At 44.5% G+C, this 15,127-nt stretch overlaps 1 protein-coding gene across 2 annotated transcripts in view; it reads right to left on the bottom strand.

The window, feature by feature from the left end:
* Positions 1-15,127, bottom strand: part of POLR3E (RNA polymerase III subunit E) — a 52,486-nt gene that overhangs the window by 8,108 nt on the left and 29,251 nt on the right. For both annotated transcript variants that reach the window (XM_068244621.1, XM_068244622.1), the window contains 4 exons: positions 10,578-10,637; positions 9,135-9,292; positions 7,202-7,266; positions 6,240-6,730 (listed from right to left, as the gene is read on the bottom strand). In XM_068244621.1, coding sequence (XP_068100722.1) covers positions 6,240-6,730; positions 7,202-7,266; positions 9,135-9,292; positions 10,578-10,637 — 774 coding nt within the window. The remainder of the gene's footprint in view (positions 1-6,239; positions 6,731-7,201; positions 7,267-9,134; positions 9,293-10,577; positions 10,638-15,127) is intronic.

Below are 15,127 nucleotides of genomic sequence, written 5' to 3'. Positions count from 1 at the left end.
TCCCTACCCCTGCTATAGACTGATGATTTGGGGGGGGGGGGGGTCCTCTAGTGGCTTTACTGAAAAGAACAAGTACACAGAGGCGTTTGGATTTCACTGACAGTATGCTTGGTCAAGGCAAGTTATCCAGAATGACCAGAATGAAATGAAAGCTCAGCATGACAATCAACCAACCAGCTTATACGGGAATAAGAAAAGAACATTAGGCCAAAAGTGGGTAAGGCAGTGCCAGCTGCTGCAGTTATCCCACAAAACCACGTTACCTGCCACCATCACCACTCCTAACAGGCACCATATACCATTACTAAAGCTGAGCTTTTTGAAACTGGTGTCTGTGCATCCCCAATGTTCCTTGTGATTGGTCAAGCATAACTACAAGTGGGATAGCCACACACAACTAGGAAGCAACGCTGTAAGCCTTAGTGATAGTGGCAGGAGGCATTCATTTGGGTAAATGACAGCAAAAGCAGCTTATGATGTCAAATGCCTCATCCACGCAGTGGCCACTTTAATTTTTAAACTTCCCTTTAGGTTTGCGTTTCAGTCTTGAGGCCAGCACTGATTGGTGTGTAACAGTAGAGCTGTGCAAGGCAGGCTGGGATTCGGAGAGGATTCCCAGCTTGGTGAAAAGGTTATATGGATGATGATGATGGGGTCAGACAAATCCCAGAAGTCAGGTGGTCAGTGTGCCATAAAAATACATATTAATTACATTCACTGTGCAAATTCCACATCCTATCTTGGTCACAAGTCAGCTGGACTGGAAGCAGCCAGATTGTACTGCATAATATCCAGTCCAATTTGTAAGCACCATACTGCTAGTTTCCTAAATACACAGCTATTAATCATTGTAGCTTGCACACAGAAGCACCTTGTTATAATTCAAGCCTAATCTCTTGAACCTGGAGATCACAGAATTATATCCTGACAACCTGGATAGCTCAGGATGCCCAGTGCGGCACAGCTACTGACAAGGTTCCCAGAGGAACATTCGATCGCCGCCGATCCGCCACGTCGCGTCGCCCCCCCCCCCCCCCCTCCATACCCCTTGCGCAGCCTGGCCAATCAGTGCCAGGCAGCGCTGAGGGGTGGATCGGGATTCCCTCTGACATCCCGACGTCCCCGCCCCGTCGCCATGGCGATCGGGGAAGCCCAGCAGGAAATCCCGTTCTGAATGGGATTTTCTGCTTACTCCGATCGCCGGAAGCGATCGGAGTGGCTGCAGAGCTGCCGCTGCTCAGCGGCTATCATGTAGTGAGCCCTGGGCTCGCTACATGATGTAAAAAAAAAAAAAAATTAAAAAGAAGTGCTGCGCTGCTTCCTTGCCGGGGGAATTGGACCGGCAAGGAGGTTAAAGGACCACTATCGCGAAAAAAGTAGGCAGTTAAAAAATGTGACAGATGACAGGTTATGGGCCAGTCCATCTTTTTAAGGGGGATTCTCAGGGCTTTCTTTGTTTTCAATAGCATTTCCTGAACAACAGTTGCAAAATCTAACTGACATAATAGTGTGCAAGTGATTAGGGAGGCCGGCTGGTATCTTGCTATTTTGGCAGTTAAACTGCTGTTCAGGAAATGCTGTTGAAAACAAAGAAAGCCCTTAGAATCCCCCTTAAAAAGATGGACTGGCCCAAAACCTGTCACATTTTTAACTGCCTACTTTTTTTGCGATAGTGGTCCTTTAAATACATCAGTATTGCTTAGAACAGGGGTAGGGAGCCTATGGCTCGGGATCCAGATATGGCTCTTTTGGTGGCTACATCTGGCTCACTAAGTCACTAAGCTACACTGCTCAAGCTGTGCAAGTAAAATTTTCAAAGTAGTGCACTCTACTGCTGTAGTATGCACTACTAACTTACTCGCGCTCCCCCCAAAACGAACAGCTGCTTCAATTGACCCACTCTGGACCCTTGTCAGGTCCAGTGACTTTGTAGGATGAGATCCCTGCACTTTGATTGGCCTAATAGTCTGCCTGTGCACTTGACAGGCAGCCTATTGGCCCAAAGTGCGGGAATCTTGTCCTACAAAGTGAATCAACCCCCAAGTCAGCTAGCCAATTGTACAAGCTGTTGCTCTGCATTTCTTCTGTCTGGCTGTCAGGGAAATGGCTGATGTTGCTGAAACCCAAGAGAAGCTGAAGACGTGTGACGCTTCTGTTGCCCAGAGGATCAACTGTATACACATCACCATGGAGACGTAAACCCTCTGCTGCGCATGTGCACTGTCCCAGTTTGAAACATATTGTATGGCTCTCACGGAATTACATTTTAAAATGTGGCGTTTATGGCTCTCAGCCAAAAAAGTTCCTGACCCCTAGCTTAAAACTACCTTCTTGCAGCCATGCTTTTTATTTCAGTTTACAAAAATAATTTATACGTATGCTTTCTATGGATAATGCCATGCTTCCCCAGTAAAATGTACCCCAAGGTTCATTCTCCTGAAATGAGGCTTTGATGTGGTTCATAAATCTGAGATGTACAATGACTGAATAGACACCAGAGCTCAATGCAGTGCAGGAAAGTCTTAGCACAGACTTCATTATTCACCCACAAAGAACAATGCACCTTTTTACAGGGATTTAATAACCCTGAATAAAGTCACAGCCAAAATAGAAGTCAGGACAGACTATTAACAGTCGTTGATTTAGCCGACTGCTGCCTTGGCTGTGGCTTCTAACTAGAGTTCATTCTCCTAGATGAAAAGACACTAAAACGCTGTCCCTTTACAAACAGTATAAACAAGTTCCAAATTAGGAAGAGCATAATGGTCACCGGGCAGCAAATCTTCCAGAAATCCTCTTGAAGATTACTCACATTCCCCCACACATTCTCTGTGGAAGTGCCGCCAGTACGCCACATCAAATGGTACAGCATGAAGAGCCATTTCTAGGGCTAAAAATGTAACAAAGACTTTGGTTTTGCAGGTAGTGTTAAAGAGGCCATTTTTCATGGTTAGGGTTAGCTCTGATAAAGAGGGGTATTGCTAGTGTTAGCTTTGGGAAGTTTAGTAATTCATTCACCAATTTCTTCTGTCAATATGCGACAGATTCAATCGCTCTAATTGGTGAAGCATTTGGCCTGATCAATTGACTGACAGATTTCCAACTGAAATCGATTGATTGGGTCGATCGGTCCAGATGGAAAATTTGTGGCCAATTCACAGTGCTCACCGCTAGCATTATTCGATTTTCAGACCGACAAAAGGTACTCTCACCTGTCTGCCGCACGTTCCCGGGCTCTGCTTACCCCCTCCAGCTGCTCTGTCTTCACCACTTCCAGGTCCCTGGGAACCTGTGTGATGTAATACAGGGGACAGACACTAGGGGCCTCTAGTGGTCACAGCTCCCCTAGTGTCTGGCATCCAGTAGGAACACACAGCTTTTCAGAGAATTCATTCTGAAATTGATTGAAAATCTGTGTGGAGGGAATTGAGCAGATAGAGCCCTCTCTGAAGCGTAGAGAGTAGTGATGAGCAAACACCTAGATGTTCGGGTAGGTTCGGCTGGCGGGCTGGAAGACGTCAGCCAAACCTAACCGAACCCGAACATCTAGGTGTTTGATCATCACTAGTAGAGAGATCTATCTGCTGGCCATGTCAACCAGTGCATGAACACCTATATGCAGATTTCACACTTACAATTGCGAAAAAGTAAATAAAATTTTTTACATATGTGTTTTGTGGCGTTTTTTTTTTACCACAGCTAATGGTAGTCAATTGGAATTTTCAGGTTATGTGCAAATTTATGCTGCAATTTCACAAATGTTAGTGTGATTCTCCATTGACTTTCATTAAATGTGCGGCAAATGTATTTTCACACATTCAGATGCAAATTTTAGTTTGTTAGTACTGCCAGGCGCAGAATGCTCATGACACAACTGGCTGTGACAGGAGAGATTATTGGGCGAGATTGTGGAAGAACAGAGCTGCCCAGGAGGACGGCGAGGGAGGCAAAAAAAAAAAAAAATGCTGCAACTTTTACGTCTAAGTTACACTTGAAGGTGTCCATACATCTAGTAATTTGGCGGCTGGTCGACTGTCGGAACAACATGCCCAATCGACGATTCAATCGGACATGCTGGAAAATCTTGGGCCAACATAGTCAATCGGTTGTGTGGTGGTAACAGCATGCAATATGCCAGTAGCCACGTGGGTTGGCAATGCGGAGGATGGATGGGTAACAAGACGGGCAGCAGTGGAAAGGTAAAGTATTTTGCACTGGGGGCAAATTTACATAAGGGGGCAGCGATGGAGGTAGCAGATGCGGTGTCATGGGGCCAATTCCCAAGAGATTTTATGCTGAAATAGATTAGGAAATAGGAATGCAATGTATGGGCAGCCAGCAGATTTTTGTCCGATCAGATTCAATCAGGGAGAGATCTATCTCTTGGTCAAATTTGCCCATACATTGCAACCACCGTCGCTACCGGCGATTGTGCCAAGGCAGCCCACACGCTCTGCCGTCACTATGACAGTAAAGCTCCGTGAGCTGGTCAGGAGACGATATTGGCTCCTGACCCTGTTATCACTGTGGCTCACAAGGTCAGGAGCCAATGAAATCGGCTCCTGACTGGCTCACAGAGCTCTCCCATCATACCGACGGAAGGGTAAGTGGGCCTCAGCAAAGGGAAAGCGGGGCGATCGGCGGGTCCGTGCGACAGGACGTCGTTGAGCCATTTTAATTTTTTCTACCCAGAAGTCTCTGGTTTTTAAAGGGGCCAGAGACTTCAGGTTCTAAAGTGGTTAAATAAGATGGATATATAGATAGGTACCATGTTTCAAAATCTTATGCCCTGGCAGATGTGCATTTTTAATGGAAACTCCACTTTTGTTATGAAACTGCCCTAAACATAGATTAGTACTGCAAAAGAAATTTTGCAATTTAACAATACTGGAGTTTACAATTACCGCAATGCTCTTTACATTGTGCTAGATGTATCCATAACATTGCAGCCCTGCACAGCCCAAGTATAGAAGTGGGCATCAAAGGCGGCTTTTGTTTGGCAGCAATTTTCATGCTGGAGTTGCCATAAGGTCAAAGGATGTCACTGTCCTATAACACAATGTCATCTCTACAAGGAGCCTGTGTCATTTCTACGCTACAGTTGAATATCCCCAGTAATACAAAGAATGTTTACATGCTTCCACACAGGGGCGCCGCCAGCAAGCCAAGCCCCCGCTTGGGGCCTCGCTCTGCTGCTGGTGGCGGGCGTGCGGGCTCCAGGCTAAGCGGCGGGGAGAGAGACGTTTCAACTTACCTTCCTCGATCCTGACAGGTTCTATCTACTTCCTGTCCTGGCGTCTGTCGCTATGGTAACAGCGCCCACTGTGATGACGTACCGCATGTCATCACAGGGGGAGCTCTTACCGATGCGACGCGCGCCGGGAGAGGCTGAATATAGAAGCTGCGTGCAGGATGAAGGCAGCTAAGGGGAAACTTCTCTCTCCCCGGTGCTGCGCACACCCTCCTGGCTATAGGGGGGTGGGGCATTACCTATCTGACCTATACTGGGGGACATATACCTATCTAACCTATACTGGGGGACATATACCTATCTAACCTATGCTGGGGGACATATACCTATCTAACCTATGCTAAGGGCATATACCAATCTAATCTATACTGGGGGCATATACCAATCTAATCTATACTGGGGGCATATACCAATCTAATCTATACTGGGGGCATATACCCATCTAATCTATACTGGGGCAAATATACTGGCTACCCATATTGGAGGCACCTATCTAACCTATACAGGGACACCAACCTATCTAACCTATATTGGGGCACCAACCTATCTAACCTAAATGGGGGCACCTACCTATCTAACCTATATGGGGACACCTACCTATCTAACCTATATGGGGGCACCTACCTATCTAACCTATATGGGGGCACCTACCTATCTAACCTATATGGGGGCACCTAACTATCTAACCTATACGTGCGCCGCTTTGTTTTGGGGTGTGGCTATCCATATTTTAGAAGCACGCTTCTTTCGTGGATGGGGGCCTCAAGGTATACTGCTTGGGGCCACCAAAACCTTAGCTGCACCCCTGCTTACACAGATAGTAAAACCATAAAGCAAGTATCCTAAAAGCAATGAAGTTAGAGCTTTGGACTGCATGCAGACTGCCATTGACCAGGACGTGTAATTTCCATTCATTAGTAACAGGACCTAGAGCAAGTACTGCTATCGGACTCACTGCATTCGTCTCTGATTAGAAATCAATACTTACAGGCACCATGATCTGTTTGCAGCCAGAGATTAAAACCGTTTCCTGCAGCATTTTGTCGGAGATACCACTAAAGAGAATATGTCCAGGAGGAAGACTGGCTAAATGAAGATTAAATAAACGTTTCAGTTCACTCATAGTCAACACATACTGTTTCTTAAATGTAGACGCAATAAATTCCTTAAGTTCTCTTCCTACAGAATCTTTATCTCCTTTATGGACAGATCCGTTCATTGACTCATGAGAGTCTTCATCCATATGGACACCATTGACTATGCCATTGTTCAGAGGGTCATACGTTGAGGTGTCCATACTTTCTTCATCACTTAGTGGCTCCTCCTTAATGTGGATGTCAGCTACAACGTCCATGGTAGAAACCTGCTTGATCTGCTCTTTCTTCCGTTGCAGGTCCTTCTCCAGCCGCACCTGGTTCTCCTTGGCTTTCATTTTGGCGATGTTAAGCACTTGGTCCCCAGGGATTACAGTATATGGGCCTGTGTAACCAGATACAAACATGTCAGCCAAGCAGTAGAGAGATAACTATTTATAATCTTTAGAAGGCATGGTCCCTGAACCAATCAACTTTTTTCCCCCACACGAAAACTTTCACACCTAATGAATAAACTTCCATCTTAGCCACCAGCAAGCAAAGAAATCCTAAAGTTAAGTTACACCAAATTAACTTGGATTTCATATGATTTTTCTTACCTCTTACATTATATTTCACTTGCGGATAAGGTATTTTTAAAATAAAATGAAAACATTTCGGAGAGACGACAGCCGCCACTGTGTCCCTCTGTACCACCTCTGCCCCCCTTTGTGCCTTCTTCTGTCCTAGTAATGACTGCAATGTGTTAAGTTCGCAGAACTCCCTATATAGTATAGTGTACCGCAGCAAAATATCATTTTACCAAGTTTAAAACATTTTCTTAGAAATTTCTTCATATATTTTACTACAAAATTACCTGATGAAGCATCTGTCTTTTTATTAATCGGGTCATCTTTTGACAAGCTGAACACCTTCTCAAGCCTGTAAAGTACACAGAAACAAAAATGCATAAATAAAACTTGCATTGTGCACCTTCCCTGATTCAGTGTTCTCCCCAAAGCCTTTAAGTTGGGCGCTTCCCTTGGAAAATTTCGGGGAACGCCCAGTAGTTTCTGCTGCCTGCGCGCCTCACGATTCTAAGGCGAGACATGCTCTCCTCCACAGAGATCCCCTTGCTCGCATCTGCTACAATGCATATGGAGACCGGCACATAATCAACGCTATTGGCTGACAGTGGTGATGAAAGCAAGCGGTGCCAAGAGACCATGCCGTATACCGGAAGTGACATTACTGTTCACTTCCTAAATTTGAAGTACTGTACATGGCGCAGTTAGCAGGCACCGCTCACCATCATCACCACGGTCAGCCTCCAACTCTGATTATCTGCTGGTCTCCATATGCATTGCAACAAGCAAGAGAGCAGAGTCATCGGCAGACAAGCAGGTTGCTATAAAGAGGAGTCTGCCGGCCGCAGTGTGTCTGCATATGTTTCCCTAAGTCTGTACTGTCTAGCAGGATCAGGTATGAGACACAAGGGGCCAAGTTAGCAGCTCCACCATACTATATGTGGTGTGGAAGGGGGTTCAGACTGGCTGCTTACAATATACAATTTTCTGGCAGATTTACGGCCAGAAAATTGCATGGCGTGTACCTAGCAGGAGGGGGAATCATCCGGGGTTTGGGTCTCTGAGTGATCCAATGCTGTTGGGGAGGGACATTCTTGGAGTGTTGTTGGTGGATAGAAGTGAGAGAGATCTTCCGATCCACCAGCAGCACCTTGACTGAGAATGCCCCTCTCCAACAGTATTACTCAGTGTGAGACCCCCCTCATCATCCAAAGGGACATTATACCTCCTCCATTAGCAGCAGCCAGTAATAACTCCTTTCCCCACCCCACTAGCATGATCAACCCTGCTCCTTCCCCGCTCCACCCAATGTGACCATCCCCACCTGGCTTATTTTTCATGCCACCCGGCTGGAAGGAAATTCTGGGGAGAACACTGCTGATCCACACCTTTTAAAGTATTGCAAGCACAATAGATACAGTATAGGTCCATAAATATTGGGACATCAACACAATTACAATGAGCAGATAAGTGTGCTATTTGCATTTGAAATCTGTTGCTGTCAACTCTCAAGATGAGATCCAAACAGCTGTCACTATCAGTGAAGCAAGCCATCATTAGGCTGAAAAAAACCCAAAACAAACCAATCCATCAGAGAGATAGCAAAAACATTAGGTGTGGTCAAAACAACTGTTGCACCGGTGAACTCAGCAACACCAAAAGTCCCGTAAGACCACGGAAAACAACTGAAGCTTATATTTACACAGGGAGAAAATATAAATCAGTAGTAACATTTTTCTCTATACTTTCCTGTCACCAATGGGAAAGAAGGTGTGGACTAAGTAGTCACTAACTATTCCTCAGCAAGACATTACAAGAGTGGGCTTAGGCTACAGACAGGCTTTTTAACATGCAAGCGATTCTGGCAGTCCATAACCCTGGGTGAGGCGGCCTCTGGTCACATGGCTGCAAGGTCTGCAGACAAAACTCAGGTGTTTTCCAAATACTTTAAAAAGTGAACCTGAGATGGGGCCAAATAAAAAATGTATACATACCTGAGCCTTCCTCCAGGCTTATCGCTCCCTTGTTTGGCCCCATCTCAGGTACACTTTAACTATCATTTCAATGGTATTTGGTGATGGGGTGGGGGGAGGGGGAACCGGGTGTAAAATCTGCAGTTGACGTTTAAATACTGCTACTGCATTGACTCCGCCTTATGCTTTTATTGCTTGATTTTAAGTTCTACCTTAGCTGCTGCTGGTGATTTGCTTATGCAGTACATACTTGGCCTGAATGCCTTTCCACAGCATGCACTGCCTCTGCACCACATCTGGGTGCTTCTTCATAAAGTCCTCATCATAAGGCAACATGAACTCCCAGCCTTTGTTGACTCTTGGGATGGCCATATGGTCCAGGAAGTCCTTCACATCTTCTTGGCACAGCTGGAAAAACATGCATTCTTATCAAGTTTAATTTTATTGATTAATAAAAAAACAACCGTACGTTTAGAATGGTACTAAACATATTATTCAGCTGTGCAGCTGTGGATATTCATTTACAATTCAAATCTAATGTGAAACTTATGGAATACTCTGTAGTTATGTTTCTGAAACCATCCTAACACCAAAACTTTCTGATATTTTGTAAGCTACCCATTAAAAAGGAACTTTAACCAAGGCTTGAAATTCATTTCACTCAGTAGCCAATCCCCCTCTTCCCACGGGAAGTCTTCACCTTTTCTCGAATAGATTGTCAGGGGGTCTGTATGGCTGATAATGTAGTGAAAACCCTCCCACGGTGTGATGTCATGACCATGGCACTGACAGTTTGCTGTCTGTGAACCCTGTATTGTGGGAAATAATGGCTTTTTCCAACAGTCAAGCAAGCAATATCTCCCTCTGTGCACAGAACTCTCAGTAACGAACATTCCGTACATGTCACCTAGCAGAACTAAAGATGTCATTACCAGGAATCCATTTCAAAATGTAAATCAGGGAGAAGAAAGATTTTACAATGGGGAAACACTGACCAAGTCATCTATAAATAAGATTATAAAAAAATATAAGTCATTTTATTAACTTATGATGTTATTTTCACTACGGTTCCTCTTTAAGTCAACTGTCAGACTAGTTTACAAAACTCATGTAGCTGATTTGCAACATCAGACAATGATTTGGTGTTTAACTTGAAAATCTGTTCATTGTTGGGGAGACAGCTGAAGGTCACTTCGTTTAGCGATCAATTTATTTCCACCCCATTTCCAGTGAGATCTTTCCATCTGGAGAGATCAGTAATTTTGTCTGGTCTGGTGATCAATCGCAAATACGACCAGGCAGTCATATTGGGGCATCGATCTCCAGCAGATTCGATCACTATAAATCAAATCTGCCATGGAAAATTGATAAGTATGGGCACATTAAAGCACAATATAATCACACCACAGTTCAATATAAACAAAATACTGGCTACACAAAAAAATGGCAAAGGGATCTGTGCTTTTACCACAAGCACTGCACAAAAATTTGCAAAATTTAACATACAAATAAATATAAGACGTGAACTGAAACCTACACATTGCTAACTACTGTGTTACCAACCTTTCTTCTACCCTTACATGAAAAGAAATGAAGTTACTACAAGGGGGGATATCCATTTTCATTGTATATAAACAAGAAAACAAGCATATTACAATGAGCTGTTAAGAGTAATACAAGCTGTAATTCTTACCTTTGTAACCGCAGCCACCTCTTTCCTGACCACCCAGCGATCCTGAGTGAACTTCCACATCTACAAATGTTATAAGCAGAAGGTTGGTTATGGCCATACTCATCTGAGGTGTTGCATTTATAGCAGGACAAACATGAGAGTTTCATCATTGAAAAATGCCACCCCTCCCCTCATGTGTCCATACCCCAAACACTGTGATTGGGGCAGGCGTGGAAGCTGTAGCAGGGAGAAAAGGGGGGGCGGAAGCTGCGTTGTCCTGTGACGTCTCCTTCGGGGCGGCGGTACGGCGATCGTCTGCTTCCGATCGCAAGGGGACATGAAGCCACGGCGGCTAGGTGACCCTGGATGTCGCATGTGGCTTCTAGGGCTGGCTGAAACGATGCGTTAAATCAGGATCGGAACGCCGCCAAGCATCCGTGTGAACCAGCCCTAAAGGACAACTGAAGTGAGAAGAGTATGGAGGATGCCTTATTTATTTCCTTTCAAACAATACCAGTTACCTAGCTGCCCTGCTGATCTATGTGGCTGCAGTAGTGTCTGAACAACACCAGAAACAAGCATGCAGCTAATCTTGTCAGATCTGACAATGTCCGAAAGACCTGATCTGCTGCATGCTTGTTCAGGGTCTATGGCTAAAAGTATTAGAGGAAGAGGATCAGCAGTACTGCTGTGCAGCTGGTATTGCTTAAAAGGAAATAAATATATATCTCACTTCAGTTGTCCTTTAAATTAGAACTGAAGAGTTTTTTTCCCCCTCACCAAAGGCTGAGTTTTATAGTGCAAGTGGAAGTGTGTTAAAACAACTTTCAACAAGGAACTAACCAATAATACAATGTACAGTACTTGCTTTATTTCTACTGGATACCATATATAAGATATAGGCTTGTCCACACCAGTATGTGCTTATACTGACATTACATAGGCTGAAGTGTGTGCTGATGTCTGCTTGAACAATGTGCTCTAAAGCTTTCCCACTCCCTCTACAGTGTTATTCCTGGTACACAAAATGCAATTTCAAATCGATTTTTTCTGACCGGTCCAATCTGATGAGAAATTGCGTGGTGTGTACCAGACATTAAAATGATTAGCATCTCTCGGGTGAAGTGTTGATAATATTAGAAAATGCTGAGCACAGGACTATGGGTTACCCCCTGGCCCATTTTTTTATGTAAACACTAGAAAGAAATAAGTTTGTGTTTTAGAACAAAATGATTATTTACAAATACATTTACATTAATGGTCAGTGCCTCATTTAAGTTATTTTAAGCTTATAAGTATACTAACTCCTTAAATGAATTATGAAGGAATTACACCTAAAGGAATTAGAGAAGGATTACATACAAGACAACTGTACAACAGACTGTGACCACTGCCAGCTACAACTAATGCTAGGTACACATGATACAATCTTCTGGCAGATTTACCTGCCAGATCCATTTTTTTCAACATGTCCGATCTGAATTTCGATTGATTTTCCCATCGATTTCTACAAAAGTGAATGGAAATCAATCGGAAAAATTGATCAACATTCAGATCAGACATGTTGGAAAAAATCAATATGGCATGTACATCTGCCAGAAAATTGTATTGTGTGTACCTAGCATTGCAATATACAATAGACCAACACTGTACAGATCTGAGGGTTAACATCTATCTAATCAGAAAGGCCTTGTGCTCCAGCTGCTAGTGCATAGCAGCAATTCATCTATGGCTTGCCATGCTTATCACTCTTGGTGAAATATCATAGCCAATACATGCCAGAGGACAGGTTTATTTTATTCCAACCCCAATGAAGTATTTTAGTAAAGTAATATAAACAGGTTTAAAGTGTACCAGAGCTAAGATAATATGAAGAATCAATATTTACTTAGGGCTTCCTCCAGCCCCATAAGCATGTGCGAGTCCCTCGCCGTTCTCCCCCGGTCAGCCCAGGAAACAGGCTCAGTGGCGTCAGTCGAGGACTTCTGTGCATGCGCAGGAGGTGTGCGACCGTGCCTGTTTCCTGGGCTGATAGCGGCTGAATGGCAGACTGCGGGAAGAGGGCGTGGGACTCGCATGTGCTTATGGGGCTGGAGGAAACCCCAGGTAAGTATTGATTCTTCATATTAACTCCACTCTGGTACACTTTAAAAATGCATTTGAGTACAGAAATCTGGTTTGACTTTTAAACTTTTAGAGAAGGTAGCAAATCAGCACAGCACATATTATTATAACTTATTAAGTAATGGGCTGATTGTTAGATACAGGGCTTAAAACAAAGCTTACTGTTACGCTGGGAATACACGATGAGTTTGTTCAGCAGATTTACTGGCCGATCGATTTTCTGATTGAGTTTGCAATCGTTTTTCTGATCAATTTCCATTCACTTCTATGAGAAAATTGATCAGAAAAACAATCAAAATCAGATCGGACCTGTCGGAAATTATCTAACAAGCCATCTATATGCCAAAAAAACTCATGGTGTATTCCCAGCATTAGAGACGGTGTAGTGCAGGTCAAAGACAGCCTCCCCCTCATGTAATTGGTACAATGAATCTGTAAAGTGCTGCAGAAAGGGTCTTAACCACTTGCCGACCAGGGGATGTTACACTGATCGGTGCTGCGTGGGCTCTACAGCCCGCAGCACCGATCAGCAGTGCAGCAGGGCGATCAGACTACCCCCCTTTTTTCCCCACTAGGGGGATGTCCTGCTGGGGGGGTCTGATCGCCGCCGGCTGCAGTTGCTTAGCGGGGGGGGCTCTTCAAAGCCCCCCTCCGCAGCGCTTTCAGCCCTCTCGCCAGCTCCCTCCCTCTCCCTTCCCCTGTGTGCTGCGCAGGACGGATTTCCGTCCTGCGCATTGAAGGATAGGCTTCAGCCTATCATATGCCGGCGATCCCCGGCCAATCAGAGGCCGGGGATCGCCGATCTGCCTTACGGCGCTGCTGCGCAGCAGCGCCGTATGATGTAAACAGCGGGGATTTCTTCCCCGCCTGTTTACATTTTGCCGGCGAGCCGCCATCGGCGGCTCTCCGGCTGTTCACGGAGACACCCTCCGTGAACTGACATGGAAAGGCCGCTCGATCGAGCGGCCGTTTCCATGGTAACCCGCAGACGACCAGTTTACGCCAATCGGCGTTAGCTGGTCGTCAAGAGGTTAAAGGGAACCTAAACTGAGAAGGATATGAATTTTTCCTTTTTAAATAATACCAGTTGCCTGACTCACCTGCTGATCCTGTGTCTCTAATACTTTCAGCTACACCCCCTCAACAAGCATGCAGATCAGGTGCTCTGACTGAAGTCAGACTGGATTAGCTGCATGCTTGTTCCAGGTCTGTGATTTAGCCACTACTGCAGCCAAAGAGATCAGCAAAACTGCCAAGCAACTGGTATTGTTTAAAAGGAAACATCCATTTCCCTCTCAGCTTAGGTTCCCTTTGAAGTGTAACTGTCGGGCATAAAATAAAAAATCAATTATTTATTTTTATCTGGTAAACAAGTAATAAGGATGCTTACCAAGCAATCCAAAAGTTAAAATCACTATTACTTTTCTTGTTGATAAATGATCATTCTCCAGTTTACCTGACTCTTATTTGGTACACACAACATTTGGTACACACAAAGGAAGTTGCAGGGCATGCTGGGTTGTCCTTTTTTGCTTCTCTACTTTCTCTCTCAAACTAAACTAATGCAGCCTGATTGGCTGAGGCCACTTTCCCTCCTGTTTCCCCCTCCCACACCTCTGGTCCTCTCTGATTGGCCAATATTTCTCATGCTGAGACAATACACTTTCTATAGTGGAGGGCAGGCAATGCATACACAATCAGGCAGAGGAGAGTAAGGGATGACATCAGGATTGGCTTTAAAATAGTCACAGTTAAAAAGGGGAAATGCTAAGAAGGATTTTCTCTTTTTTTTTTACTGTAGAAAAACCACTAAAATCAAACCGTGGACATTACAATACATGTTATGTAAGTAAAGCAAGTATTTATCTGCTTATATATGTGTGTTTTTTTCTGAGATAGTATGGCTGACAGCTCCTCTTTAAAGGAGAACTGTAATCATGTTTAGCAATGCAGAATGATAACAGCTGTATGTGCCTTGAAGGCTGACATACTGTCTGCATGTTCCGTCTTCTACTATAGCCATCAAAATTCCCTGTTAAAACCTCTTGACATTATAGTCGGAGATAATTGGACATATAAAGGCTGAGCTCTTGTAAGTCCAGCCTTGTTGTCCCCCATCTCCACCCTCTCCTACTACTCTCTGCGTGCTCAGTGTCAGCTGTGCTCGTCCCAGCTCACAGTGCAGTGAGAGAGACCAGAGACATGCTGTGAGTGTGAGGACAAAATGCTAAATGCATGAGGACATTCTGGGCGTGCACGGTAATGATGTCCTCTCATGCACAGCTCTCCGGGACAGTGCACAAAGTGTGTGCACGCCACAATGCCCAAAAATAGTCCAGGGTCATAGGGATATTGAAAAGAAAGATTGGAGTTGTACATTTTTTTAAAAAAACATGTCAACTGCAAAGGAGAGTGGTGAAAGATGCACTGAAAAAAATCAGTGACTC

The sequence above is a fragment of the Hyperolius riggenbachi genome, chromosome 7, assembly GCF_040937935.1.
Source record: "Hyperolius riggenbachi isolate aHypRig1 chromosome 7, aHypRig1.pri, whole genome shotgun sequence".
NCBI classification, from domain to species: Eukaryota; Metazoa; Chordata; class Amphibia; order Anura; family Hyperoliidae; genus Hyperolius; species Hyperolius riggenbachi.
The sequence above is the reverse complement of the archived record's forward strand: the minus strand, read 5'-3'. Positions and strand labels throughout refer to the sequence as shown.